The following is a 27,851-nucleotide window of genomic DNA, read 5'->3' as shown; positions in this document are numbered from 1 at the left end:
ATTTCAATCACATAGTAAGACTCTTATACACACTTTTCCAGAAGGGGGGGGTGGGGGCTTTACCAAAACAAAAAGACATGAAGCTGGCCAAAAACTTTTATCAGTATTTTGTCTTCTGAATACCCCTTGTTGACCTTGCTATAAGACCGGAATGTGCTATCTACCCCCTTCCAGGAGAAGCAGAGACACTAAGATCAAAGGCGGTCTGTCTGCTGGGAGTGAGACAGAGAAAGACTCCTAATAAGCACTTAATTCAGAAAGTGGTCTAATAGTAATAAAGATTAAACACTAAAAGGTTATTTGTAATAGGGCAGCAGTGGGATGGTGCAGTAGGTAGCACTGCCGCCCCACAGCAAGGAGGTCCTGGGTTCGAATCCTGGTCGGCCGGGGCCTCTCTGTGTGGAGTTTGCATGTTCCCTCCGTTTTTGCGTGGGTTTCCTCCCACAGTCCAAAGACATGCAGATTAGGCTGATTGGAGAGTCTAAATTGCCCGTAGGTATGAGTGTGTGAGTGGTGTGTGTGTGCCCTGCGATGGACTGGCGACCTGCCCAGGGTGTATTCCTGCCTTTCACCCAATGTATACTGGGATAGGCTCCAGCCCCGCAGCGACCCTGCTCAGGATAAGACGGTTAAGATAATGTATGGATGGGTTATTTGTAATCATGTGATTATCTTTATGGTAACACACATTGTCAATTAAGAATCACTTAAGAAAATGACCCTTACACATGCAAGTAATTACATGACATTCATGGCATTGGGCAGACGCTCTTATCCAGAGCGACGTACAACAAAGTGCAAAGTGCAAACCCAAAACCTGGGATAAGTGCGCTGAAAGACCCTAGAGGGAAGTACAATTTCAACTGTTACCTGCACAACAAAGATAAGGACCAGGCCTATTTGATCATCGGAATTATTTGTATTTATTTATTTTTTTTTAATCGTAATACCGCAACACGCGAATGTATGAACAAACCACTTACCTAGCCAAACACTGCTTACCTAGCCAAATTAACCTAAACATCCTGATACACAAGTAAATCACAGAAAGACACAATTACAGGGTTTACAGGGAGGTAGGGAGGGACAGGGAGAGGTGCAGCTTGAAGAGGTGCGTCTTCAGTCTGCGCTTGAAGATGGGAAGAGATTCTACTGTTCTGACCTCCACGGGGAGTTCGTTCTACCACCGTGGAGCAAGAACAGACAGTAGTCGTGAGTGTGAGGTAGAAGTTCGGAGAGGAGGAGGTGCCAAGCGACCTGTGGAGGCTGAACGAAGAGGTCTGGCAGGGGTGTAGGATCTGATGTTTTTTTGGAGGTAAGCCGGGGCAGACCCCTTAACTGCTTGGAAGGCTAGCACCAATGTTTTGAATTTGATGCGAGCCATGACAGGCAGCCAGTGGAGGGAAGTAAGCAGGGGGGTGATGTGAGTCTTTGGGAAGGTTGAAGACCAGACGAGCTGCTGCATTCTGGATAAGTTGGAGGGGTCTGATGGCGGATGCTGGGAGGCCAGCCAAGAGGGAATTGCAGTAGTCCAGGCGGGACAAAACCATCACTTGGACCAGGAGCTGGGTCGAGTAGGGGGTGAGAAAGGGGCGGATCCTCCGTATGTTGTATAGGAAGAACCTGCATGACCGGGTCACCACTGCAATGTTCTCAGGGAGGGACAGTCTGCTGTCCATCACAACGCAGAGGTTCCTTACACTGGGTGATGGCGTCAGTGTGGTATCCCCTAGGGAAATGGAGAGATCCAGATGGGGAGAGGTAATGGCAGGGATGAATATCATTTCAGTCTTACCTGGATTGAGCTTTAGATGGTGGTTGTCCATCTAGCTCTGGATGTCACTCAGGCAAGCAGAGATATGGGCTGAAACCTGTGTATCGGATGGTGGGAATTCAGTTCTATGTAGACATTTGAATACAGAAATAAGAAAAATAAACTTGTGTTTGTTTAAAATATCCTTTACTAAATACAAATGTTTACATTCAACTCAAACAATAATTTCAGTAGGCACATTCAGGGCTACACTCAAACACTGACAGACAGTATCACAATGACAATTAATGAATTCCGGCAAGACAGAACTGGAACAATAAAAAACAATAAAAAAACAAAAAACAAATACAGTACATGCACATTTTTCGGCTTTAATTGCTTTATGATTTAGTATATGATTTAGAGAAAATGTGAAATCATATTTGACCTATTGCCTCCTTTAAACTTCATTTGTCCTGAGCAATGCGTCAGACCTCCGAGTGGTTTGCTTTCATCTTTCAATTTTCCAACAAGAAGCTTTGTCCTTCAGTGATTTTATGAAATGTAACTGGTGAACGCATCCAATCAAAGCCCGTTAGTAGTAATATCCTTTAAAATTTTCACATTTGCTTTTCGCGTCAAATAAAAATATGGTCAATAAATAAAATAAAAAACTGGTATGGTGCAACATGAAATACATGGCACTTTGTTGATGGTTGTTAACCTATTTTATAGGTGACGTTTGAAGGATACATTCATTTTATAAAGGACACTCCGCAATGCACGGAAGTGTAATATAGAGGTTTCTCTATGAGCACAAGATTGAACAAACACTACAGCTCATTTAAATGAAAGTCCATCATTATATGTGAAGGCTACAGGAGGGAGGCAAAAATAAAAAATAAAAATAAAAATTTAAACAATATAAAACAATTCTCTGTAAGGCCCTGAACACAGAACGGGTGACAGCCATTTTACAATTCCTCGGTCTCAAATTCTCTTCTATTACCAAACGATTGAGCTCAACTAATAACCAATAAGGCTAGGACGCAATCAACAAAGTGACAATAATACATTGCTCCCTCCATATAACTAGAAAAAAGCCGTGGGAAAAGGCAGATGATCACCTTACCCTGCAAGCATCTCGGAAATATCCACCCAATCACCAAAGCCAGTGTTGGAGCTGGTGCCTGGCTGTGACAGAACGTTTGAAAGGCGGAAACCAGAACACGTCATGTCTATGGCACCAAAGTCATCCTCCTGGCTCCCTGCTATGGCCATGTCAGATTGAGGATGTATTTAGACTAAAGGCAACAGTCGCTGCAGCAGTACGTGTTTATGTATCCCAGCGTCAGGTTCAGCTGTGGGGGAGGGGGTGCAGTTGGAGGACCGCTCAGGCCTGGGTTGGCTTGTACCCCTGCACGCGATCCCCTGGGTTCATCTCCACGGACAGGACCACGTGTGGCCGGTCGTAGCCAGAGGACTCCACCTCCTCCACGCTCCTGGGCTCCGGCCTGTCGCAGGTCTGCCCCTGGTCCTGTCCCGGCTCCACGCCCAGGGGGAAGCGGGACCTATCCTGGGGGTCGAGGGTGACTGCGATGAGGTGGTCCGGAGGGAGGTCCAGGACGGGGTCCTCTTGGGGGTCCAGGGACAGCACCGGAGAGGTCACCTCACTCTCCGGCTGCAGCAGCTTCCCAGCGGAGCTCGGTATGGCCAGCACCGACGTCTGCAGCGCAACACACAATACTCTCCGTCAGGGGCTCAGATCTCACAACAACACACAACACTGTCTCTATCAGGGGCTCAGATCTCACAACAACACACAACACTGTCTCCATCAGGGGCTCAGATCTCACAACAACACACAACACTGTCTCTATCAGGGGCTCAGATCTCACAACAACACACAACACTGTCTCCATCAGGGGCTCAGATCTCACAACAACACACAACACTGTCTCCATCAGGGGCTCAGATCTCACAACAACACACAACACTGTCTCTATCAGGGGCTCAGATCTCACAACAACACACAACACTGTCTCCATCAGGGGCTCAGATCTCACAACAACACACAACACTGTCTCTATCAGGGGCTCAGATCTCACAACACACAACACTGTCTCTATCAGGGGCTCAGATCTCACAACAACACACAACACTGTCTCTATCAGGGGCTCAGATCTCACAACAACACACAACACTGTCTCTATCAGGGGCTCAGATCTCACAACAACACACAACACTGTCTCTATCAGGGGCTCAGATCTCACAACAACACACAACACTGTCTCTATCAGGGGCTCAGATCTCACAACAACACACAACACTGTCTCCATCAGGGGCTCAGATCTCACAACAACACACAACACTGTCTCTATCAGGGGCTCAGATCTCACAACAACACACAACACTGTCTCTATCAGGGGCTCAGATCTCACAACAACACACAACACTGTCTCTATCAGGGGCTCAGATCTCACAACAACACACAACACTGTCTCTATCAGGGGCTCAGATCTCACAACAACACACAACACTGTCTCCATCAGGGGCTCAGATCTCACAACAACACACAACACTGTCTCTATCAGGGGCTCAGATCTCACAACAACACACAACACTGTCTCCATCAGGGGCTCAGATCTCACAACAACACACAACACTGTCTCTATCAGGGGCTCAGATCTCACAACACACAACACTGTCTCTATCAGGGGCTCAGATCTCACAACAACACACAACACTGTCTCTATCAGGGGCTCAGATCTCACAACAACACACAACACTGTCTCCATCAGGGGCTCAGATCTCACAACAACACACAAACACACAACACTGTCTCCATCAGGGGCTCAGATCTCACAACAACACACAACACTGTCTCTATCAGGGGCTCAGATCTCACAACAACACACAACACTGTCTCCATCAGGGGCTCAGATCTCACAACAACACACAACACTGTCTCTATCAGGGGCTCAGATCTCACAACAACACACAACACTGTCTCTATCAGGGGCTCAGATCTCACAACAACACACAACACTGTCTCTATCAGGGGCTCAGATCTCACAACACACAACACTGTCTCTATCAGGGGCTCAGATCTCACAACAACACACAACACTGTCTCCATCAGGGGCTCAGATCTCACAACAACACACAAACACACAACACTGTCTCCATCAGGGGCTCAGATCTCACAACAACACACAACACTGTCTCCATCAGGGGCTCAGATCTCACAACAACACACAACACTGTCTCCATCAGGGGCTCAGATCTCACAACAACACAGTCTCCATCAGGGGCTCAGATCTCACAACAACACACAACACTGTCTCAATCAGGGGCTCAGATCTCACAACACACAACACAGTCTCCATCAGGGGCTCAGATCTCAACAACATACAACACAGTCTCCATCATGGGCTCAGATATCTCAACAACATACAACACAGTCTCCTATTGGGACATCGACACAATTCTTATCTTTTTGGCTCTATACAACACCACAATGGATTTGAAATGAAATGAACAAGATGTGCTTTAACTGCAGACTTTGAGGATATTTACATCCAAATCAGGTGAACGGTGTAGGAATTACAACAATTTGTATATATGCCTCCCACTTTTTAAGGGACCAAAAGTAATGAGACAAACTAACAATCATAAATCAAACTTCCACTTCTTTTTTACCAATGAGTTCTGAAGCATTTGGCTGAATATGAGCGGATAATATTGCCCGAAACACTTCAGAATTCATCCTGCTGCTTTTGTCAGCAGTCACATCATCAATAAATACAAGGGAACCAGTTGCATTGGCAGCCATACATGCCCACGCCATGACACTACCACCACCATGCTTCACTGATGAGGTGGTATGTTTTGGATCATGAGCAGTTCCTTTCCTTCTCCATACTCTTCTCATTCTTCCCATCATTCTGGTACAAGTTGATCTTTGTCTCATTAGTCCATAGGATGTTGTTCCAGAACTGTAAAGGCTTTTTTAGATGTTGTTTGGCAAACTCTAATCTGGTCTTCCTGTTTTTGAGGCTCACCAATGGTTTACATCTTGTGGTGAACCCTCTGTATTCACTCTGGTGAAGTCTTCTCTTGATTGTTGACTTTGACACACATACACCTACCTCCTGGACAGTGTTCTTGATCTGGCCAACTGTTGTGAAGGGGTTTTTCTTCATTCTTCTGTCATCCACCACAGTTGTTTTCCGTGGTCTTCCGGGTCTTTTGGTGTTGCTGAGCTCACCGGTGTGTTCTTTCTTTTTAAGAATGTTCCAAACAGTTGATTTGGCGACACCTAATGTTTTTGCTATCTCTCTGATGGGTTTGTTTTGATTTTTCAGCCTAATGATGGCTTGCTTCACTGATAGTGACAGCTCTTTGGATCTCATATTGAGAGTTGACAACAACAGATTCCAAATGCAAATAGCACACTTGAAATGAACTCTAGACCTTTTATCTGCTCCTTGTAAATGAGATAATGAGGGAATAACACACACCTGGCCATGGAACAGCTGAGCAGCCAATTGTCCCATTACTTTTGGTCCCTTAAAAAGTGGGAGGCACATATAGAAACTGTTGTAATTCCTACACCGTTCACCCGATTTGGATGTAAATACCCTCAAATTAAAGCTGAAAGTCTGCAGTTAAAGAATATCTTGCTCGTTTAGAGCCAAAAAGAGGAGAATTGTGTCGCTGTCCCAATATTTATGGACCTGACTGTACAACACCTCCACAGGTGGGGACCTGAAACTGACCCCTGGGTGAGAGAGAGGGAGAGGGAGAGGGAGAGCGAGAGAGAAAGAGACCCCACTGACCCCTTGGTGAGAGAGAAGGAGAGAGGGAGAGGGAGAAAGACAGAGGGAGGGAGGTAGAGGTAGAGAAAAAGGGAGGGAGAGAGAGAGACCCCACGGACCCCTGATCGCAGAAACCTACCATAATCTTGTGGATGGCAGAGGTGCCATTAGTCTTCCTTCTGATCAGCAGAAACACCACCATGGTGAAGACCACCAGGGCAACAACAGCAACCACCGGCCAGAAGACAACGGAATAGTAACCTGCAGAATAGGCCCAGGTTTACTGAAACAGCAGAAGCCGCCCAACACCGGAAAAATCCAGAATCATGCATGCAGTCAGTGGGCAGCACATTGTTATACATTGTACCAACCTGAGAAAAATAAGTAAGTTAATGAGTAAGGTGAGATCACGTCTGGCTTTTCCCTTAGCTTATTAGCAGAGATAAGCAGGTGGTGGTGTATTAATGCCTGAAGTCAGTTGGTAGATTGGGTCCTAGCTCTTGAAAATTGCGTGGTTTTCAGTCTGCTTTTTGGCCAAATTATTCGTTGAGCTCAAGCATCTTGCAAAAACAGTGAATCAGAGAAATTCTAAAATGGCTGGCACCAGTCTTAAGAGGTCTCAGACTCAGGACTAAGAAGGCCTTACAGTGAATGTTCTTTTGTGGTTTTGCATCCCTGCTGTAGCCCTCACACCATGGTGAAAATAACAAAATCATTTTGTGGAAATACAGTACTGGACATTCCCATCTTTAATGTGAAATGCACCTTCTGGGGATGTCACGGGTTCAGTGGTGGTGTTTTGCAGGTCCAGGCAGGTTTTTTCAGAGACTGCGATGACCAAGTCGCACAGCTCCCCGTCCAGCAGCTGGATGCAGAGTCTCTCCTGGCCTTCGGAGATGGGCACGTATCCCTCACACAGGCCCTTAGCATAGTGGCATTCAAAAGGCATCTGAGAGGGAATAAGGGAAATTTCCGGAATGAAAAGAACACGGGTGGCCCGTTTCAGCAGAAACATGAAAAAACAAACCTACAGTACCCAATAAACGCGATGATGAACAGATATAAGATTTTGTGTGCAAATATATTGAAAGAGTGCAGGTTGGCACAGGAACGCGGTTAAAGGGTAGTCACCTTGCTGAAATCCTCTCCATAGAGGACATTATAGGTAAATTCCTCGTAGTGGGTTCGTTTGGTTTTTGGTTCCTTCAGAACTTGCCACAGTTCTCGTTTGTAAAAATCCAAGGGGTGCCGGAACTGAAATTTGAGCATTTTGCGTGCATCAACAGACAGAGTGACGGGTGGGAACTCCACTGAGCCTGAAAGAGAGGAACGATAAAGTCAAAACGCAGCTCACTTGTCTGACACAACCAACAGGAATGACAGGGAAATAAGACCATTTTGCAACTACAGCATCAAATTTCTTATGTACTTATGTGCTGTATAAGCTTGCTCCACAAGGGATGTGAAATTTACTCAGGAGAACTCTTTCGGTGTCTTTCAAGAGTCTTATGCTGAATTTCTCAAATATTTCACCATGTTGGCATATTCACTTATTGACATTTTGGGACTACTTCGCCAGATGATCAGTCAGATATTGTAACACGGTATATCAGCACACAAAAAAATTCACAATGATAATGAGTCCTGGTTTGAAAGTCACAGAGAAACTCACAGTGTTTGCTTTCCACCAAGTTTCTGTTGTACGTAAAGTCCGACTGAACAACAACCGATTGGCCGGACCCGACCTCAGCTTTGACGGAGAGAAAGTAGCTTTCCGTGACGTGGACCAGGTTGGAGACATCGCAGTGGTGGTGCGTGGTGTTCACGCAGCTCTGGTGAACCGGATCCCTAAGAGTGAGAAGACAAGGCGATCAGAGCAGCCCATGAACGCAGCAGTCCAAAAGGGGCCGTTCCATGCCAACTCCAGGAGGTTGCACCACAGGGGCGACATGGCTCAGGCAGTAAGAGCAGTCGTCTCATTGGCTCAGGCAGTAAGAGCAGTCTTCTGGCAGTCGGAGTGTCCCTGAGCAAGACACCTAACCACCAAATGCTCCTGACGAGCTGGTGGCCTTGCATGGCAGCCAATCGCCGTTGGTGTGTGAATGTGTGTATGAATGGGTGAATGAGAAGCATCAATTCTACAGCGCTTTGGATAAAGGCGTTATAGAAATGCCAACCACCTCTTGGATTTTGGTAAAAATGGTTACGTGTTGGTAAAAATGTAAAAGTTATAGACTTCCTGAGAACTTGAGCTTCATACCCAGTTTAGTTTCCCGGTAGAGCTGTTTAAAGTTGCCGGGTGTCACTATGAGAAACGCATAGTGGCACAAACTGTGATCGTAGCATAACATTGTAAATTTGTATGTAAGGACAATGTAGAATTTCTATCGAACCTTAGAAAGCAGGCGTCTACTTTCATTTAGAGATATTTGGCCCAAAAAATACACTTTTCTTCCCCAACGGACCAATTATTCTTTTCTTTTTTTGGGGGGGTCATATCTCAAAAATTAGAGTCAGGAGAGCACTTTCTCTCATTGCATAAAGATAAACATGTTACTCATAACATATAATATAATATTCAATTTGGTCGGAAATGTCTGTCCCTCAACTTTGGATAAGTACAGTACTGTGCAGAAGTCTTAGGCACCGGAGACTTTATTATATATATGTTTATTTTTTTAGTGAAGTTAGTATAAAAGAACACATTTGAGATTTCCAAATACTCATTTTCCAAAAGATTTAATTTTACAGAGACATTTTTGTATTTAATTAAAAAAAGTAACATAAGTAACAATTGACTACTTTTTACATAAAACCTTGATCAAGGCTGTCTGAGATCAGAAGCAAGGAGCCAACTAAAGTCTGCAGAAGAACTGTGGCAAGTTCTCCAACATGCTTGGAACAACCTCCCTGCTGATTGTCTTATAGAACTGCTGGACAGCATTGGCTATCTCAGAGAAGTGATGCCGTTTTAACGACGAAGGGTGGTCACAAAAAATATTGATTTGATTCAGTTTTTAACTATTCTGCCAAATGATAAAAATGTAATGTAAAATGTATAGTACGTTTATTTAGGACCTTTCATTGAATTAATTTTTAAAGAATCTTATCTGTACAGAATGTTATACAGGTGTCTAAGACTTTTCCGCAGTCCTGTCTGTCCTTAGATCCTTCTAGAAAAGCTGCTATGGTGGTGCTGTGCTGCAACCTCCTGGAGTCGGGGTGGAATGGCCCAAATCCTTAATAACAGAAAGGCATCAGCCCTGCATCTGCCTTTTATTCAGAAATATGATCAGTGCCAATGGACCATCTTCTTATCAGAGGGCATTCAGTTTATTTCATGAAAATAAGAAAGCATAATGAGAGATCAGCATGTGATCCACAGCAGAACGTTAGCATGTGATCCACAGCAGAACGTTAGCATGTGATCCACAGCAGAACGTTAGCAGGTGATCCACAGGAGAACGTTAGCATGTGGTCCACTGCAGAACGTTAGCATGTGATTCACAGCAGAACGTTAGCATGTGATCCACTGCAGAACGTTAGCATGTGATCCACTGCAGAACGTTAGCATGTGGTCCACTGCAGAACGTTAGCATGTGGTCCACTGCAGAACGTTAGCATGTGGTCCACTGCAGAACGTTAGCATGTGGTCCACTGCAGAACGTTAGCATGTGGTCCACTGCAGAACGTTAGCATGTGGTCCACAGCAGAACGTTAGCATGTGGTCCACAGCAGAACGTTAGCATGTGGTCCACTGCAGAAAGTTAGCATGTGGTCCACTGCAGAAAGTTAGCATGTGGTCCACTGCAGAACGTTAGCATGTGGTCCACTGCAGAACGTTAGCATGTGGTCCACTGCAGAACGTTAGCATGTGGTCCACTGCAGAACGTTAGCATGTGGTCCACAGCAGAACGTTAGCAGGTGATCCACAGGAGAACGTTAGCATGTGGTCCACTGCAGAACGTTAGCATGTGATTCACAGCAGAACGTTAGCATGTGATCCACTGCAGAACGTTAGCATGTGATCCACTGCAGAACGTTAGCATGTGGTCCACAGCAGAACGTTAGCATGTGGTCCACTGCAGAACGTTAGCATGTGATCCACAGCAGAACGTTAGCATGTGGTCCACTGCAGAACGTTAGCATGTGATCCACAGCAGAACGTTAGCATGTGGTCCACTGCAGAAAGTTAGCATGTGGTCCACTGCAGAACGTTAGCATGTGATCCACAGCAGAACGTTAGCATGTGGTCCACTGCAGAACGTTAGCATGTGGTCCACTGCAGAACGTTAGCATGTGGTCCACTGCAGAACGTTAGCATGTGGTCCACTGCAGAACGTTAGCATGTGGTCCACTGCAGAACGTTAGCATGTGGTCCACTGCAGAACGTTAGCATGTGGTCCACTGCAGAACGTTAGCATGTGGTCCACAGCAGAACGTTAGCATGTGGCCCACAGCAGAACGTTAGCATGTGATCCACAGCAGAACGTTAGCATGTGGTCCACAGCAGAACGATAGCATGTGGTCCACTGCAGAACGTTAGCATGTGGTCCACAGCAGAACGTTAGCATGTGGTCCACTGCAGAACGTTAGCATGTGGTCCACAGCAGAGGTCTTTAGCTTGGTGGCTTTACGAAGTCTGCTAGAGACTCGCAGCAGACCTACCGCCATTACATGAGATTGAGTTCCACAAATACAAATTCTGAATTTCACAAATACAAATTTGCGGGATGAACGGAAGCACGTACCCTCCATAAGGGAGGAGCTCGACCATGAAGTGGGGATGTAGAGAGGGCTGGCTGTAGTTCCAGTGGGCCACTGTTATGAAATTGTGGCACTCGATGGTTAGGTTGACTGGGGGAGGAACTTCTGAAAGAAAAAAATAAAGAAATCAACAACAGCAGGATTCAGTCAGTCAGTCAGGATACAGACAGCCAGATACAACTCTCACTCAGAGGAGAAACAGACAACATGAATATTCCTCAAAACGTCTCATGTCAATCAAGCCCCTGCCCTGCGAAACCCACAAGGGGGCGCTAGTGGTCCATATTGGGAGTTATTTGAGCCTGTGACTGTACTGTAGCTTTTTTTACAGTATCAAATTCAAGTGTGAAAATCTGTTGAGTAAAACTTAATTTCAGTAAGGCCTGGTAATCGACTGGTTTGATAACGGATTTCAGAAATGTAGGTTGACAAAACATTGCAGGACCGTACGGTCTGGTAGGTCACTGTGGGAGAGTAGGGTTAGGTAGTACAGTGTAAACAGGTTGCAGGTAGGGGGCAATAAGGAGATAAGGGGTTAGGGTTCGTGGCTTAGAGGTATGGTCAAGGCCAGGGGTTAGGTGATCATAGACAAGAGGAACAGCAGCATGGTTTCAAAAACATGAATACACCTGCGTGGGTGAGAGGAGTGTTCAGGTTCAGACAGGCTGTGTGCAGGCATGTAAGGGAAACTAAACAAGGCCATCGCTTGTTTAAATCCAGTGCTTACGCAGAGGGAGTTGCGATGAGGTAAAAGTTTAGCGCCGAAAAATCCAAACCAGCAAAGCGCCCGTGCATTGTATCACCCTTTTTGTTTTCAGTTTACCGTTTCCAGTAAAATCAAAGTACAATTCTAAGAAACCAGATAAGAATCAAACTGGAGACGCCCCCATACAATGTACACTCCCTGTGGCTTTCAATGCCGAAAACGGAAAAGAAAAGCAGTCTCGTCGAGAGGAGGAGAAAACCATCTGTGTCGGTAGCCTAATTCCTGATACAGCAGAGCTTTTTTTCTCTTAAAATGTGCAAGAGTAAAACAAAAAAACTTGACAGGATAGTATTCCAAACTAAATGCAACAGAGAAGAGAAACCATTTCGAAATACTGAAACTTCTGCTCTGCGCAAAGTCACATAGGAAACATCCTGTGTGCGGTCAAACAACCCCATCACAGCACAGCCCAAACACATGCTACCCCTGTGACTACATGCAAGAGCTCTCACCATGCAGGTGGAGAGGAAAAATATGCCTGGATTTGTATTTTTATTTTCATACAATGCCAAAGCAATCTTAATCATTCCCACGAGTAGAAGCCATGAGCAGGAAGTGTTATAATGTAGGTTTAAGGTCTACATTCGCCTTTCTGCCATTGCAAAATGTAAACCTTCTGAAGATTCTGATCAGATCCGAAAGATTAACTAGCTAGATAGATTAGATTTGATTGATAGATAGCCAACATTACACAAGCCTATATTACATTAATTAATTACAGTACTGTGCAGAAGTCTTAGGCACCCTAGACATTATTATATGTTTTTTTTGTGTGTGTTAGTATGAAAGAATACATTTGAGATTTCCAAATATTCATTTTCCAAAAGATAACATTTTACAGAGACGTTTTTGTATTCAATTTTAAAAAGTAACATATTACTGTAAGCAATTGACTACTTCTTACACAAAAACTTGATCAAGGCTCTCTGAGATCAGAAGCAAGGAGCCAACCAAAGTCTGCAGAAGAACTGAGGCAAGTTCTTCAACATGCTTGGAACAACCTCCCTGCTGATTGTCTTATAGAACTGCAGGACAGCGTTGGCTATCTCAGAGAATTTATGCAGTTTTAACGCCAAAGTCATTTTGCCAAATGACTAAAATGTAATGTAAAATGTATAGTATGTATAGTACGCGATCATGCACTGAAACTTCCCACAGAGGCAGCCCATGTTCAGACTGTGGCTTTAGCCATTCAGCTATTGCCACAAATGAAATAACAGCCTGAACAGGCTGGTGGCCAAATGTAATTCCCTGCCTGGTCCAAACAGCCCATTTTTACAAAGTCAAAACTTTATGACCTTGAACAGGCATAAAGATGATTTCATGTTATTTCCTACAGACTATAATGGCACTTATATAGTTATATATAGATATTGTTGTGTTTTGTATTAGCTATTGTATTGTTGTACTCGGGGTATCCTAGCTGTCAACTGTGGTATGCTAGTGTAACAGGTGAGAAGTTTCCTGAGTCCGAGGGGGGATTTGAACCCCGGCCTCTCACTTGTCCAAATCATTTGTTGAACGAACGCGTTACCAGTCAGCTAAAGACGAACTCGCCTCTAGACAAGGTCATCAGGGAGTGTTGTCGCGCAATAACCTGCTACCAGCCAGCTTTCACTGCACTTCACCATGCTAACTAGCGAACTAGCTGAGCTAACCATACTACACTAGTTTGTAAGTTGATGGTACTCTTCAAGGGTTCCGATTGTATCTGTATGGTCATGCTAGGACTCAAAACCGTACTTTCCTCTAGGGTCCTCTTCGCACTTGTTCCTGTGTTCAATCTGCACGTCATTGTACGCCGCTCTGGATAAGAGCGTCTGCTAAATGCCTTGTAATGTAATGTAATGTAATATGATCAGGAAAATGTTACTTTATCCTGACATAAAATTAATACTCAACTACAGCATGGTTTTAAAATGTCCAATGACAACAGCAGGGAGAGGTACAGTTTGAGCAAACATTCAGCATCAACACGGGCGAGAGGAATGAGGCTTCTTTACATGAATGTCACGGGACTCTCACAACGTCGTCAGTACAGTTCTTAACCACACCTGGCACTGTGTTAACCACAGCATCCTGAACCCAGCCCTCTCCGAGCCGCTGTTCTAACACGTAGCCTAGCCGGTTCACAGTGGTTTTTCACAATGGTGACCGAATTCTCCAGTAAAGTTTCTGTTCACAACAATATCACCTGAACACCGGTGTCCTTTCACTACCTCCTTACGACAAAAACGCCGTCATTTCTTGAGCCTGCTGAACACCCCGAACACCTCACTGCCTTATGGTTCTTTAATAGCTGGATGTGGAACCCCACTGGTGTATAAATGTTGGGCTTTGGACTCTCTTGCCTTAAACTGACTCGTGAACAATACGGAGAAAATATACTGCAAGAAAAACATTATTATTACAGACTAGCCCAGTTGTTTACACAGGCAGTGCAAACAATGGTGAACACTTGAGTGTAGCCTGTACAAGAATGCAGCTCACAGGGTCACAATTAGGAACCGAAAGCTGCCGATCAGCACTGTAAGCCCAGACATGAAAACCACCAGGCACTCGGCCTGCACCGCCACAGCAACCCGTCACACAAACAAGCCTAAAGGCCGGCACTGTCTACAGACACAACGTCAGCTCCAGGAAACATCAGGCTGCTGAACCAGCTAACTTAGCCAGCATGGAAACATCTCTTCTCTCAGTTCATTCTGACCTAAATATTACATCCGCAGTCTACAGGACTGGCATTCCACCCTCACAACCCCAACAAATGGTGGTTGATAGGACATTGTAGCTCCAGTTTTTTTGGCACCAATGCAGTGTTAGCACTCTATTTAAGACATTAACAGCATGTACGACTTAACCTCACAATTCCCTCACATAAGCAGCGAGACATTTGTACATTACATTACTGGCATTTGGCAGACGCTCTTATCCTGAGCAACGTACAGTTGATTAGACTAAGCAGGAGACAATCCTCCCCTGGAGCAATGCAGGGTTAAGGGCCTTGCTCAAGGGCCAAACGGCTGTGCGGATCTTATTGTGGCTACACTGGGATTAGAACCACCGACCTTGCGTGTCCCAATCATTTACCTTAGTCACTACACTACAGGCCGCCCCATTTGTACTTGTGGGTCATTCTGTGAAAGATCAACCAGAGGAGTGGAGGGGTGACAGCTCCAATTTACATTTACATTTTAGTCATTTGGCAGATGCTTTTAATCCAAAGCAAAGTGCATAGGTTCTTCCACAACTTAAAGCATCACATCCATAGCTAGTAAAATACACATGAAGTGCTGTTCTAAACAAATATACAGTCATCGTAAGTGCAATTATTATTTTTTTGGGTTAGACAAGAGGGATTTTGGAAAGGGGAGGGGAGGGGGGGGGGATCAGGAGGGGGTACTAAGGTACAGTTTGAAAAGGTGTGTTTTTAGTCTGCATCGAAATAGAGGGAGGGATTCTGTGTTCGGCATTCAGTGGTAGGTAAGTTATTCCACCACTGAGGAACCAGAACGAAAAACAGGCGTGAACGTGCAGCTCGACCGCCAGGTGCTCGTAGTGAGGGAACCATAAGGCGACCAGAGCTGGCAGACTGGAGTGGTCTAGCTGGGGAGTAGGGAGTAATTAAGGATTGTATGTAAAATGGGGCAGTCCCCTTAGCAGCCTGAAATGCCAACCCTAGGACCTTGAAGCGGATGCGTGCGGCAATAGAAAGCCAGTGGAGGCCAATGAGGAGTGGGGTGACATGAGCCGACCTGGGCTGACTGGTGATCAGGCGGGCTGAGGCATTCTGGACCAGCTGGAGGGGCTTGATGGCACAAGCTGGGAGACCGGCTAGGAGGGAGTTGCAGTAATCCAGGCAGGAAATGACGAGCGCCTGGACTAGGAGCTGAGTGGCTTCCTCCGTCAGGAGATGACGGATACGGCGTATATTGTAGAGGAAGAACCTGCAGGTTCTGGCAGTGGAGGAGACTTGTGGAGCCAGGGTGAGGCTGTTATCAAGAGTCACCCCAAGATTCTTGGCCGTATGGGAGGAGGATGGAATTGGAATCTACCGTCTTTCCAAAGGAGACAAAGTCATCAGGTGTGAGTGACGAGGGAGGTGGGGGGGCAGAAGAGAGGAGAAGGTTGAAAACAGTTTGTGAGGATTAGGGGCGGTTGTGTTAATTTTAGAGTGAAAGAAGGAAGATTTAGAGGAATAGACAGATGATAGGAGGGCATGGAAGGAAGCCATTTTCTCTCCGCTACCCACAGTTTGGTTTGGACAGCTTGATATCTTTAAAAATTTTTGTACACAAGTACATCAAGTTTATAAAGTAGTTTTTGTTGGTCCTTGACTTAAAATTTAGATATTCAGTGCTAAATTATAAAAACATAAGGCGTGGAAATTACCCTCTAGGGGACGCAAAGTGGAAATGGTTAACATTACATTACATTACATTGGCATTTGGCAGACGCTCTAAGAACAGTCAGAAACAAAATACGCTTTCTATAATTTGTTATACATTTTTCTGATAACAAATCTGGGTCATCGCCTATTGTATATATTCCAGACCTTGGAATAAATACATTTCTAGAAGGCAGTGTATTTCCCCTGCATTTTGGCACAATTTTTCCGTCTAATAATTGCAGTCGCCTGCGTTAACGTGACCACTGATGAGTGGCAACGTGGCAAGCGCACGTCTTCTGTTAACTGGTTTCAGTTCCTCAGCACTGAAGACAGAGGTCATGGGCTCGGATACGATATCTGCCTTTCCCAAGCAGTGCCAGCATTCACCTTGACTGCCTGCCACTCACTGCCGGGTTTACTTGGATTGACCACGAAATGCCCTACCATGCGAGTCATTGGATTGCTGAGAGTCTATGGCTAAAGTAAGCTGCCAATGACCGTGCGCAATCAAGACCATCATTTTAGTCCATGAACCAGCAATTAACAACATGTGTCCATATAGCTGTAAAGGATAGTTGTTATACTGTCCCCTACAGGAGAGTCTTGTCATTAGTCTTGCCATTTTCAATGCATGCCTAAGGCTATGTTCCTGCCAGAACATCAACAAACTAGAAGGCTTAGGCCTACATTGTTGTAGTATGAATATGGATTAATGATTAAATATTGACTCTTAAAAGTAAAATTATTATAAAAGTCATATATTGCAGGATTTCCCAGTTTTACTGAAATAATGTGCACGTTTCTGGTAATGCCACTCAGAAAATGCAATCCTGCTCTCTCTGTGCCAGTTAAATGTCCTTTATCTTTTCCTCCAGCAAACTTGAAGCCTGGGCATTGCCTTCAGTTTTCTAGCCTGTCATGCATGAGCTAAAATAAAATGCACGCTTTGCTTCTGACCGGTTTATCATCAGCACCTCAGCAAGAACAAACACACTTGCAAATATGTACATATGTATATAAATATAAAACGCATTTTTATCACACTGCAGTGAAACTCACCGCTAAACAGAAATGATAAGGGAAGTGATACCTTCAGGCTTGCGAGCCCACGCACGCACTCTCTCTCGCACTCACACACACACACACACACACACACACACACACACACACACACACACACACACACACACACACACTTCAGCAGAAATTAGCTAGACTTCTTCTGATAGCAGGAGAATGACCGCAGGTTAGCATGCCAAGACAGACAGGCGGACAGGAAGACTATGCGAATCTGGGGCAAGTAAAAGACGCAGGCAAAATTCCACTCTGGGTTTGTTTACAAAACGCTGAATTATCTTGTGAAAACATTTGCACCGTAGTATTTTGAGGACACGCACCTGATTTTCAGTGTAAAGTTTGTGAATGCGCAGGCCACATAGCTACCGGTCACTGGTGTACAACTGTTCAATTGTACAACAAAGATAAGGACCAGGACCATCTTTAAAAAATAAAAAATAAAAATAAAAACAAACAAATAAACAAACAAACAAACAACAAAGCAAAAGTGACCAAACTTAACTATCCAAATACTGCATACCTAGCCAACTAAAAATACCGAAACACAAAGTAAATCACAAAGACAACAATTAAGGTTCACAGGGAGGTAGGGAGGGATGGGGAGAGGTGCTGCTTGAAGAGGTGCGTCTTCAGTTTGCGCTTGAAGGTGGGGAGAGATTCTACAGTTCTGACCTCAACGGGGAGTTCGTTCCACCACCATGGAGCCAGAACAGACAGTCGTCGTGGGTCATATCTAATGCCTTATGACTCATTGGATTTATAAATATGATACATACAGTAGTGTGCAGTAATGATTATACACTTAACACAATGAAGATAAAAACCGAATATGGATAGAAACCAAGTACTATTCAAGTATTTATTTCATGTAATATTGGTCCATGTAGATGTAAAAAAAAGTAAACAGATAACAATATATTGTGAAAACAAAAATAAGTCTCTTTTGGAGAAAAAAGTCAATATCTAGCGAGGCCACCTTCGTTCACATACGTCTTCACTCGTTAAACTCGTTCATTCCATATGGTTTGAAGTTCATTCCAAAGAGATTCTTTCGATGTTACAACATATTTATTCATCTAGGTTTATTATTATTTTTTCTTAAATATACTTTTATTGAACCCCGCAGAATAATTTGTCCTCTGCATTTGACCCACCCTAGTTACTTAGGAGCAGTGGGCAGCCACAGTGCAGCACCCGGGTTAAGGTTGAGGGCCTTGCTCAAGGGCCCAACGGCTGTGCGGATCATTTATTGTGGCTAGACCAGGATTCGAACCATCGACCTTGCGCCTTTCAGTCATGTACCTTTCAGTCATGTACCTTAACCACTACACTACAGGCCACCCCTAAATCCAGCTGATTCTTTTCATCAAGTGACCAATCGGCATCATGCAAGGCTACAATGCGGCTACAAACAGTCTCAGAGCTCTTTCGTTCGTGCCATCGTGTTTAACAATGTGACCCGGCTCAATGTTCGTGTTACCTTAAATACTGGAACAATTGATCATCAGAAGTAATTTTGCAGAATACCAGTTCTTCAAACCAGTTTAAACGAATTGTTTAGCATCAACAATCATGCAAAAGTAAAAAAAAAGAAAGAAAAAAAATCTAAACAATAACGTTTTCAGTGTTTCTGTTTATTACCGTAAATCCTCAAATTGTTGCCGGGGTCTTTTATTTACTTAGGCTGCACAAAGCACATGCCTTTATTTGGGGCAGGCTTGTATTCGAGGCAGGCCTTTATTTCTTATTAGGCTTCTGTTCGGAAGTATGTATCCACCATTCACTGTCGGTGTCAATCTATTTGTTTGCTGCCATTGTACCCTATGACTGGTGAAGGCATTTCCTGGCTTCTGTTCGAAAAGGTGGAAAGCGTACAGTAATGCCGTGACATTACCGGTCCCATTCCTCTAATCTGCCATCTTCTCCCATTCATGATGGCTGCCTGTACTGGCTCTCAGTGGTGGAAGTAGCTAGTTAATACAGCAGTTGGCCTTCTTCCAACCTCTTCAGAGATCCCAAAATCCCAAAGAATTACAGCCGAGTATCCACACTACTCTGCGAGTATCTGTGAGGCTAACAAAATGTCGTTTCTGCTTAATCGATGTAAGGTACAACACACAATACGACGAGCAACATATTAAAATTGTAACAACACCGACCCACACAGAAAAAAAACATTCGTGAAATCTATTTTGCAATAAATGTCAAAATATTTTTAAAAGCCATATGTTACACTCAAGGTATCTTCTTACGTTCAGTAATGACATGCTTTTAAATATATCCGAATAACAATGCAGGGCTGATCATACAAAAACATACGAAAACAAAGCGCTTTGTCAGAAAAAAACTTCGAGTAGCTTTTAGATGTGACAACAGCTTTCCTTTCCTAGACGGTACACAACACTTACCCACAGAGAAGCTTTTCTCCAGGAACAACAGGACCACAAACATGGTCGGCGCAACGCAATTCATTGTTAATATGATATCCTAATAAACTAACCTAGCGAACAGAATAAACATCAAATTACTGATAAACTAAAAGCAGTTACTTCGGTCGGCCTACATACAGTCTCAATCCGTAAAGTTGCAGGGAACTGTATTTAGACCACGCCTGACCGACAGCATTTCCAGGAGACGCACCAAAGACGTACACGCGTATTGGGCATTCAAAGGTGGGAGGAGCTTCGAGAAAACGGGAAATGATCTGCTCAGGAAATCCCAAAAAATTACAGCCGAGTATTCGCACTACTGCGCGAGTATCTGTGAGACTAACAAAATGTCGGCATATCGTCCATTTTGAGTGATTTTTTTGTTTTGTTGTTGTTGTTTTCTCTCAATTTTGCCATACAGGGGAATCGCGAAATAGCTGTGAGAAAACTATGACATTACATTTAACATAACTTGCTGGCGTGTGCCTGTGCACGCGCGCATGGGTCTATTGCCCACGCTCCTAATCACACCCCTCTGTTTTAATGTACAGTGCTGTGTGCATGTTTTCTTTGTTGTAGACCCTGGTGTAAAATCCAGCTATGACCAGCTTGTAATGACAGCTGTTTCAAAACATATATTGAGCTGGTCAACCAACTACCAGCATTTTAAAAACCTAGCTTCAGCTGTTTTTTTCGGCAGGACATATTCATAGGTTTTCAAGTTCCTATGATATATATGAAATAATACATAGTTCCTACATCTGTATCCGTTCTAAATATGGTATTAGCATTTGTTATAAATGCAGAATCTGGATTTGTTACAAATGCAATGATGCATTCATCTGCGCCTTATACAAGAAATGCAAGGCATCCTCGGGCTATTGTCCAACCTCTTCACACTACAAACCGCCTGCATTCACAGCAGTAAATCGTATGTTTTCATATGTTCAAAGCCAGATGAGAAAGGGAGTTGTCTGTCAACTCACTGCCAGGCACTGAGTCACAAATACAGCGTGTAAAGTACATAATTCTGCTATTATAATGCCAGTAGAGGACCAGGGCAACACTTCTCATATAATTCTAGGCAAACAGTGCCATACTTAATCAATCAGCACGAAGCAGTTGTTTAAAACGGCTGATTAACAAACAAATGGACAGTTCTGCAAAATAGCGCTATCTGGTGGAGTAATTTCACAAAAACACAGTCGCGGGAACAAAAAATGCATGAAAAGCCAAAAAAAAAAAAAAAAAGTTCTTTTCAAAACACTAAATCAGAGCAATTTCAATAAGGGGGTAACAATCATAACATTCTATAGAGCCTCATGAATAGTATAACTTAACCCTATATAACAGTATAACTATTACAATACATTACATATGAGTGGGTATGCATGATACTCACTAAATCATAATATTCCACACTTGCACGAACAATGCATTCATATTTGTGCTGGTACGCCCCAGCTTAAAAGTTTGATCCGAGTTTTGAGAGCCTGGAGACTACAGGTAAATGCAATGCGCTGCTTACATGATTTGCATGACAGGTCGAGACCACTCGTGTATTTTGTTCATGACTAAGAAAAAAATGTAAATATGAGAAAATTGCTGAATGTGCCAAGTTCTCTTATATCACGTGATTTAAGAGAACTTGGCACGTTCTGCATATTTTTTTTCTTTATTTATCCGACTTCAGAAATCATATCAATGGTTCTTGCCCCCCCCCCCCCCCCCCCCCCGCCAGTTCCCAGTTAACAGTCATTCTCTGAAACTTACTTACTTAAGTCTAAAACTGCTGTTCTGTTCAAGTTTTTCCTGTTACACAGCACCATCTTTGGTCATCCTTGAGGACTTGGTAAACACACAAACTGCAGAGTCACCGAAACCCCACGTCTCTGCCAGGGCCTTAAATCACGCACCACGATCGCTCTTGCTTGGAGAAGGGAACAGGACCCTATGTCATCCACGAGCCACTCGGCCTCTGTTCCCACTCACTGGCAGTGACATAATCTTCGTTAGAGGGACTGTTTCACATCGGGAGCAGCTGCGCTCCCTGCCTCGTTCAGCCTGAGCAGCATAGCAAAGCTATGAGAACAGCATCTAAGTCTGGCTTGGCACACCCCGCCTGTTTTAATTCAGAACATGCCTGCGGAGGACTACTGCTAACCACACTACCCCTGCCAGACTACCGAAACCCCAGTATTCCTCAGCGTTTCCACGAAAGGGCTTTATTCTTTTATGTCATGACTGGCCCTTTCTGTTGTCAAACTTTTGTCACTCCCTGTGGTTGGTGTTATAATAGCGTGTCACTCATCAGGGACTGAAGCCCTTACTCTACACAGATATTTCGTCTTTCATGGGAAACTGGCCGGACTCGTTCAGAGAACTGAGCAGGTAATAAAGTCCATGTGTGGAGGAGGCGTTTCCAACAGGCTGATTTTATCCCTCCGTAAGGGTTCATACCGGATACGTTCAACTGTGAAGAAAAACAGGGGTCACAGAAAGCACTGCATCATTCATCTGTGAACTCCAGCCAACACAAGGCTCTTAGGTCATGCTTTCCGCGGTTTTAGTGGTTTTGTTCTCTGCCTTAAAGGGTCCAGACTGGAGCTGGGGGCAGCAGAAACATTTCTGTTCACATCACAAGGGGCGGAGCATTTTTGCAGAATGAATCAGTCCCCCAATGATGGGGCGCGCACGTGTCCCGATCCGTTCAGACGGCTCGGCTCGGACACCTGATTCTGGGAAACGCAGTTCAAACTGCCACGGGTCTCACACACTACAGAAGAATATTCGGCGGTGTTTGGAAGAAGTCGTGCGTGATGAGAAGTGGAGTTGGAAGACACGGGAGCATTGCTGTCAGAGCGAGCCGGTCCCCTCTCCGGGGAGGAAGAAAAGGAGGGTGAGTCTGTCTCTGTGGAATGGCCCCTTGTCCTTGGATGTTGTTAAGACATGTTTGGACAGTTGCAATAGAACATACAGCGCCGAGCTATTTTCTGCACTAAACTAAACTTCAGACCTACATAACGACTGGACTTTTCCAGAAACACGGAAGCAAGTGGAGCCTGCTTATTAAACCCTTGATTTACTTCAGCAAATTCCTGGTTCCATAATGTAGTGTCGTCTGTAAAGGACACACAGTGGGTGTGACTAAAAATACAATTTCCATCGTAAAGGAGTTAGTGTTTCCGAGCAGGATGTAAGGGAATTACCAAGAAAACAAGGTCTGCCTGTGGTGTAATCCTTTAGACCTTGTTCCTTAATGTTCTATGCACAATATGTGTTGGGTCTGTTCAAACAATGAACACTTTTATCCATTAAATACTTTAACAATACAGTAATTCTTTGGACCACTGATCATCATTCATACACTGATGTGATTGGGAATGATATCCTAAGAGGGAAATGCTATTTCGTGTAAATAATGTTGTTATTTTAGCAAGTAGCACAGTGGAAAAAAAGTATTTGTGATGTCATTAATTCTCTTTTAAATGTAATGTATAAACGTATACTGTTGACACAAAAGTAGGACAACAGTGTGAATGAAAATAAAGGAATAAAGTTTAGGGGTCAGAACATAAAGATCCTGCCATGAGCTTTTACTCGGCAGAACATTTACTTTCAGAACCTGAATTTTCCACCTCAGTAAAAAGGTACTTCTACATTTGAGGTGATTGGTTCATTGGTCAGTAATGCAATTAGCCCATAAGCTGTATTAGCTGGAGGAGTGAAGGCAAAGTTCTGTTGAAAATGTCTTGCCATCACTCAAGCTATGAACTCCCTGACCAAGTTATTCCACCGCAGTGGCCATTGGGAAAGTGTGTGAGAGGAAGTGTGTGTGTGTATGTGTGTGTGTGTGTGTGTGTGGGGGTGTGTGAAAGAGAGAGGGAGAGAGAAAGTGTGATTGTGTGTATGAGAGAGAGAGAGAGAGAGTGTGTGTGTGTGCATGTGTGTGAGAGGAAGTTTTGTGTGTGTATGTGTGTGCGTGTGTGGGGGTGTGTGAAAGAGAGAGAGGGAGAGAGAAAGTGTGATTGTGTGTGTGTGAGAGAGAGCGAGAGAGAGAGAGTGTGTGTGTGCATGTGTGTGCGAGGAAGTTGTGTGTGTGCATGTGTATGTGTGTGTGTTTGTGTGGGTGTGTGTATGTGAGAGAGAGAGAGAGATAGAGAGAATGAGAGTGTATGTGTGCATGCACGAGCTTGAGTGTATTTTTCAGTGTTTATAAATTCACTTGGATTGTCAGAATTGCAGAAATGTCCACTGACACACCCAAAGGCAAGGGGAGTGCACACACCCTTCTCTCTGACTGAATCAGAGACAGCTGCTTGCTTCCTGTCAGTCTGATGGGGAAACTGAAACAGAGGTTACTATCAGCCATCTCCCCACAGCGTGCACCATAAACATGCTCCCAGCACAAACACAGCTGCAGTAACTTTCTGTTTCTCTTTTTACAGAATCTGCCCTGCAGATGGAGTGACTGCAATCCAGCATAGGCCTTAAAAGGACACATTTCAGTGAAAAAGGGCTACTGCCAAAAGAAAACTCGATGACATCCAAAAATGGCCACAACTCGCATTGTTGTTCATGCTGAAACCATATCAAAGCCACGGTCAGGCTTTAGAAGCAACAGAGCCATCGTCTTGCTTTAGAACTGCCCCAAAACTGCCCCAGAGCCACAGTCCTGCTCTAGAACTTACCCCCAGAACCATGGTCCAGCTTTATAATGGACCCAAGACAGCCCCAGAACCAAGGTCCAGCTTAAGCGCTGCTGCAGGCAGCTGTAGGAACCAAAGGAGAACCTCAGACTGGCAGCTTCCTCAGGTTTGAGGTTCTGTCGGGCCCTTCGACTGCATTTTAGCCTTCTTAGTGAAGCTCAAATCTTCCAGGCACAGCGCTCGGTGGCCTGCGTGTTAGCCGCCGCTACGTAGTGCGGCGTTAGCCTGGAACGGCATCAGTAGGTGAGCTCTCCCCACGGTCTCCGGCTCGTCCTTATGAGTCAGGACCAGCGCCCCTGCGGAGCTCGGTCCGGCTGAGCGAGCGGGGCGGGATGAGTCCGGCCGGTCTGGGCCGGGTGGTGCTGACCTGCGTGATCTGGGCGGTGGCGCCCCTCCTCCTGCGGTCCGAGTTTGAGCTGGCGCACGTGAGCGAGCAGGGCCTCCGCATGTGCTCGTGCGCGGGCGTCCCGGCGCCCTGCGCCGCCATCGACGGCAGCCAGTGCAACTGCACGCGTCGCCACGGCGACGGCCTGCTGCAGGCCGCGCGCCTCACCGTGTGGTACAGCTCCCCGCTCCACGCCGCGCTCCTGCTCAACAACTCCCAGGTGCGCCACCTGTCCCTGGTGCGCTGCCGGGCGGCGGGCGGCGGAGGGGCCCCCCACCCGTACTTCTCCGTGCAGCGACTGGAGAGGCTGACCGTGTCCTCCTGGCAGGCGGATAGGGGCCACAGCGTGGAGCTGGGGGCCCACCTGGGGCCCCACGGGCAGGAGGCGCGCCTGGCCATCATCCACACCTCCGTGCTCACGGGGAAGGCCGCCATGAAAGCCTACACGGTGCGGGCCAAGGTGGACGCCAACGGGGCCCTGCCGTTCCCCGACATGCGCATGACTCCGGCCGGGCTGCCTGCCACCGCCGTGGTGTTGGTCACCTTCCTGTACTGAGACCCCTCCGCTCCGGACCCAACCACGCGTCTTAGACCCGGACAGGGCTGCAAGGACGCGTCAAGAACTACCGTCAGCCTGACAACAAGACTGACTGTAACTTTGGAGGTTTTTCGCCTTAACGTTTCGCCAGTTCTGGGTTGTAATATATCTTATTCAATTTCACTTTGAATTATGGGCCATTTCCAGTAATCAGCAATCGGCTATTAGCACTTATTCTTTAATAAGAGTATGCACACTGGTGTAATTTTGCTTGGTACAACACTGCACATGGCAATGTGATTTTATGTTACAATATACTGTAAAGAAAAAAAAAACGAATTGCGCATTCAATACAAGAATCTCACGGTTAAAAAAGTGGATGTTTTGATTTGTTACATTTTTCTTGGACCTGAGAAAGACTGTTTATCAAAAGAGGAAGAAGGAATTACACTGTACACGAATAGAGGAAACAGGATTGACTGACTGTGTCACAATTAACCACTTCCCAATGACTGACAGTGCATCACTGCCTTTCTCAGAATGTAAGATGACTTACTGTGGATCACCAGTAACCACATTCTTATGCAACCCCTGGCCTATCGCAGAATGTTAAGTGACTGGACGTGTATCACTCATAGCCACATTCTAATGTGACCTCTCAGACTCTGGTACAGCCTGTAGCGTAGTGGTTAAGGTAAATGACTGGGAGACACAAGGTCGGCGGTTCTAATCCCGGTGTAGCCACAATAAGATCCGCACAGCTGTTGGGCCCTTGAGCAAGGCCCTTAACCCTGCATTGCTCCAGGGGAGGATTGTCTCCTGCTTAGTCTAATCAACTGTACGTCACTCTGGATAAGAGCGTCTGCCAAATGCCAATAATGTAATGTAATGGTACCACCAGTATACTGAAAAAAGTTAGTATACTAGCCTATCTTATGTTTAGCCTGCAGGGGGCAGCAACATTGCAGTTAACGTTTCTTATGAGATCATCTCTTATGCTCGGGGCAGTGGATTGGCCCGGAAAAACACGCGTCCTCAGTGCTTCTGAGCAGAGCCCAAAGTTAAAAGTAACACGTTATGTATTCTTATTCCTCCTTGATTTAATAACCAGAAAAACCTCACAGAGGGTCCAACAGGTCACTTGGTATTTTGTTTGTAGTGATCTCAATACTGTTTCTCACTTAAATTGAACTGCTTTACCTTTTTTAAGGACACATGGTATGAAAATTCTGATATCAATAACTTACATTATACCACACATGCAAACGGCCGTCACCCTGTCTGTCTACATTTGTGCGAGACGTAACTGAGCACAGAATAAAAGATAATTTGTTTTTGTTTAATTTTCCCCGTGTAGGTTGATGTCTAGCCATGAGCCTAGTGAGCTAGCGAGTTTCTGGCATAGCTTTGTCAGGGGATTTAATTAAAAAGAATATTTTGAGCGCAATATTTTCACTTATATTACAGTGTCAGAAACCTGTGTCTCATGTAAGAGTCACCATTGACCATTGGCCATAATCTTATCATCGAGTTGATACAGATAAGATATTATTGAATGAACCTATTATGAAATAGTTTACTTACGCCAAGCATACGATGAGAAAGCAAAAGCTTTATTGTAGAGCAAACTATTGAACTATTGAAAAACAGAGGTTGAAATAAAATGATACAATTGTAAATTTTTGGTATGTTTGCCCATATACTATGAAATGTTGATATATTTAATTTCAACATTGTGTATCTTCCACAGTGAAATACTGTTGCTGCTACTATCCCACTCTGCCTACAGTGTGTCTTTGGCCTGTTTGTCTCAGAATGCATTCCCTAGCACAAGCAGCGGCATGCAAGCTCAATAATCGGTTCTGCTGTTGCATAAGCAGCCTGCACGTGGCGGTCCATAGCCCCAGTCCCGTCCTGCAGAACGCCTCTCCAGGTCCTGACTGAACGCCTCTCCAGGTCCTGACTGAACGCCTCTCCAGGTCCTGACTGAACGCCTCTACAGGTCCTGACTGAACGCCTCTCCAGGTCCTGACTGAACACCTCTACAGGTCCTGACTGAACGCCTCTCCAGGTCCTGACTGAACGCCTCTACAGGTCCTGACTGAACGCCTCTCCAGGTCCTGACTGAACGCCTCTCCGGGTCCTGACTGAACGCCTCTTCGGGTCCTGACTGAACTATGCTGCTCTTCAGGGAACATTCATGACTTCTCAACAGGA

The 27,851-nt window shown here is 45.0% G+C and overlaps 2 protein-coding genes across 6 annotated transcripts; one reads left to right on the top strand and one right to left on the bottom strand.

Annotated features, from left to right (window-relative positions):
- Positions 1 to 899: 899 nt before the first annotated feature.
- ifngr1l (interferon gamma receptor 1-like) lies at positions 900 to 21,923 on the bottom strand. 5 transcript variants are annotated; one of them, XR_009706395.1, is made up of 9 exons: positions 19,982 to 20,208; positions 11,325 to 11,445; positions 8,246 to 8,421; positions 7,705 to 7,889; positions 7,339 to 7,522; positions 6,713 to 6,834; positions 2,886 to 3,479; positions 1,796 to 1,871; positions 900 to 1,729 (listed from the first exon to the last, which is right to left on the bottom strand). XR_009706395.1 is itself a non-coding variant. In XM_061228396.1 (7 exons), the coding sequence occupies exons 1-7, from the start codon at positions 21,829 to 21,831 to the stop codon at positions 3,147 to 3,149; spliced, it is 1,173 nt and encodes a 390-aa protein (XP_061084380.1). In that variant the 5' UTR covers positions 21,832 to 21,923; the 3' UTR covers positions 1,939 to 3,146. The 5 variants fall into 5 exon arrangements, 3 of the variants coding, with proteins under 3 accessions (XP_061084380.1, XP_061084378.1, XP_061084379.1); XR_009706396.1 differs by lacking the exon at positions 1,796 to 1,871; XM_061228396.1 differs by lacking the exons at positions 900 to 1,729; positions 1,796 to 1,871; positions 19,982 to 20,208 and adding an exon at positions 21,780 to 21,923 and having other exon boundaries at positions 1,939 to 3,479.
- A 479-nt stretch (positions 21,924 to 22,402) lies between these two features.
- On the top strand, positions 22,403 to 27,313 carry si:ch73-52p7.1 (uncharacterized protein LOC100321084 homolog). The gene is made up of 2 exons (XM_061228547.1): positions 22,403 to 22,901; positions 24,451 to 27,313. Exon 2 carries the CDS (start codon positions 25,044 to 25,046, stop codon positions 25,650 to 25,652), a length of 609 nt encoding a protein of 202 aa, XP_061084531.1. The 5' UTR covers positions 22,403 to 22,901; positions 24,451 to 25,043; the 3' UTR covers positions 25,653 to 27,313.
- The last annotated feature ends 538 nt before the right edge of the window (positions 27,314 to 27,851 follow it).

Source organism: Conger conger, chromosome 18 (assembly GCF_963514075.1).
Source record: "Conger conger chromosome 18, fConCon1.1, whole genome shotgun sequence".
Taxonomy (NCBI): Eukaryota; Metazoa; Chordata; class Actinopteri; order Anguilliformes; family Congridae; genus Conger; species Conger conger.
The sequence above is the reverse complement of the archived record's forward strand: the minus strand, read 5'-3'. Positions and strand labels throughout refer to the sequence as shown.

Excerpts from the sequence above, each read along its gene's own strand:
- ifngr1l (XM_061228394.1), bottom strand. The coding sequence starts at position 20,045 with ATGAATTGCGTTGCGCCGACCATGTTTGTGGTCCTGTTGTTCCTGGAG. Across the intron at positions 11,446-19,981 it reads GGAGAAAAGCTTCTCTGTGG|AAGTTCCTCCCCCAGTCAAC; the intron begins GTAAGTGTTGTG and ends TTTTTCTTTCAG. Across the intron at positions 3,480-6,712 it reads CTGCCATCCACAAGATTATG|ACGTCGGTGCTGGCCATACC; the intron begins GTAGGTTTCTGC and ends GTTGCGCTGCAG.
- si:ch73-52p7.1 (XM_061228547.1), top strand. The coding sequence starts at position 25,044 with ATGAGTCCGGCCGGTCTGGGCCGGGTGGTGCTGACCTGCGTGATCTGG.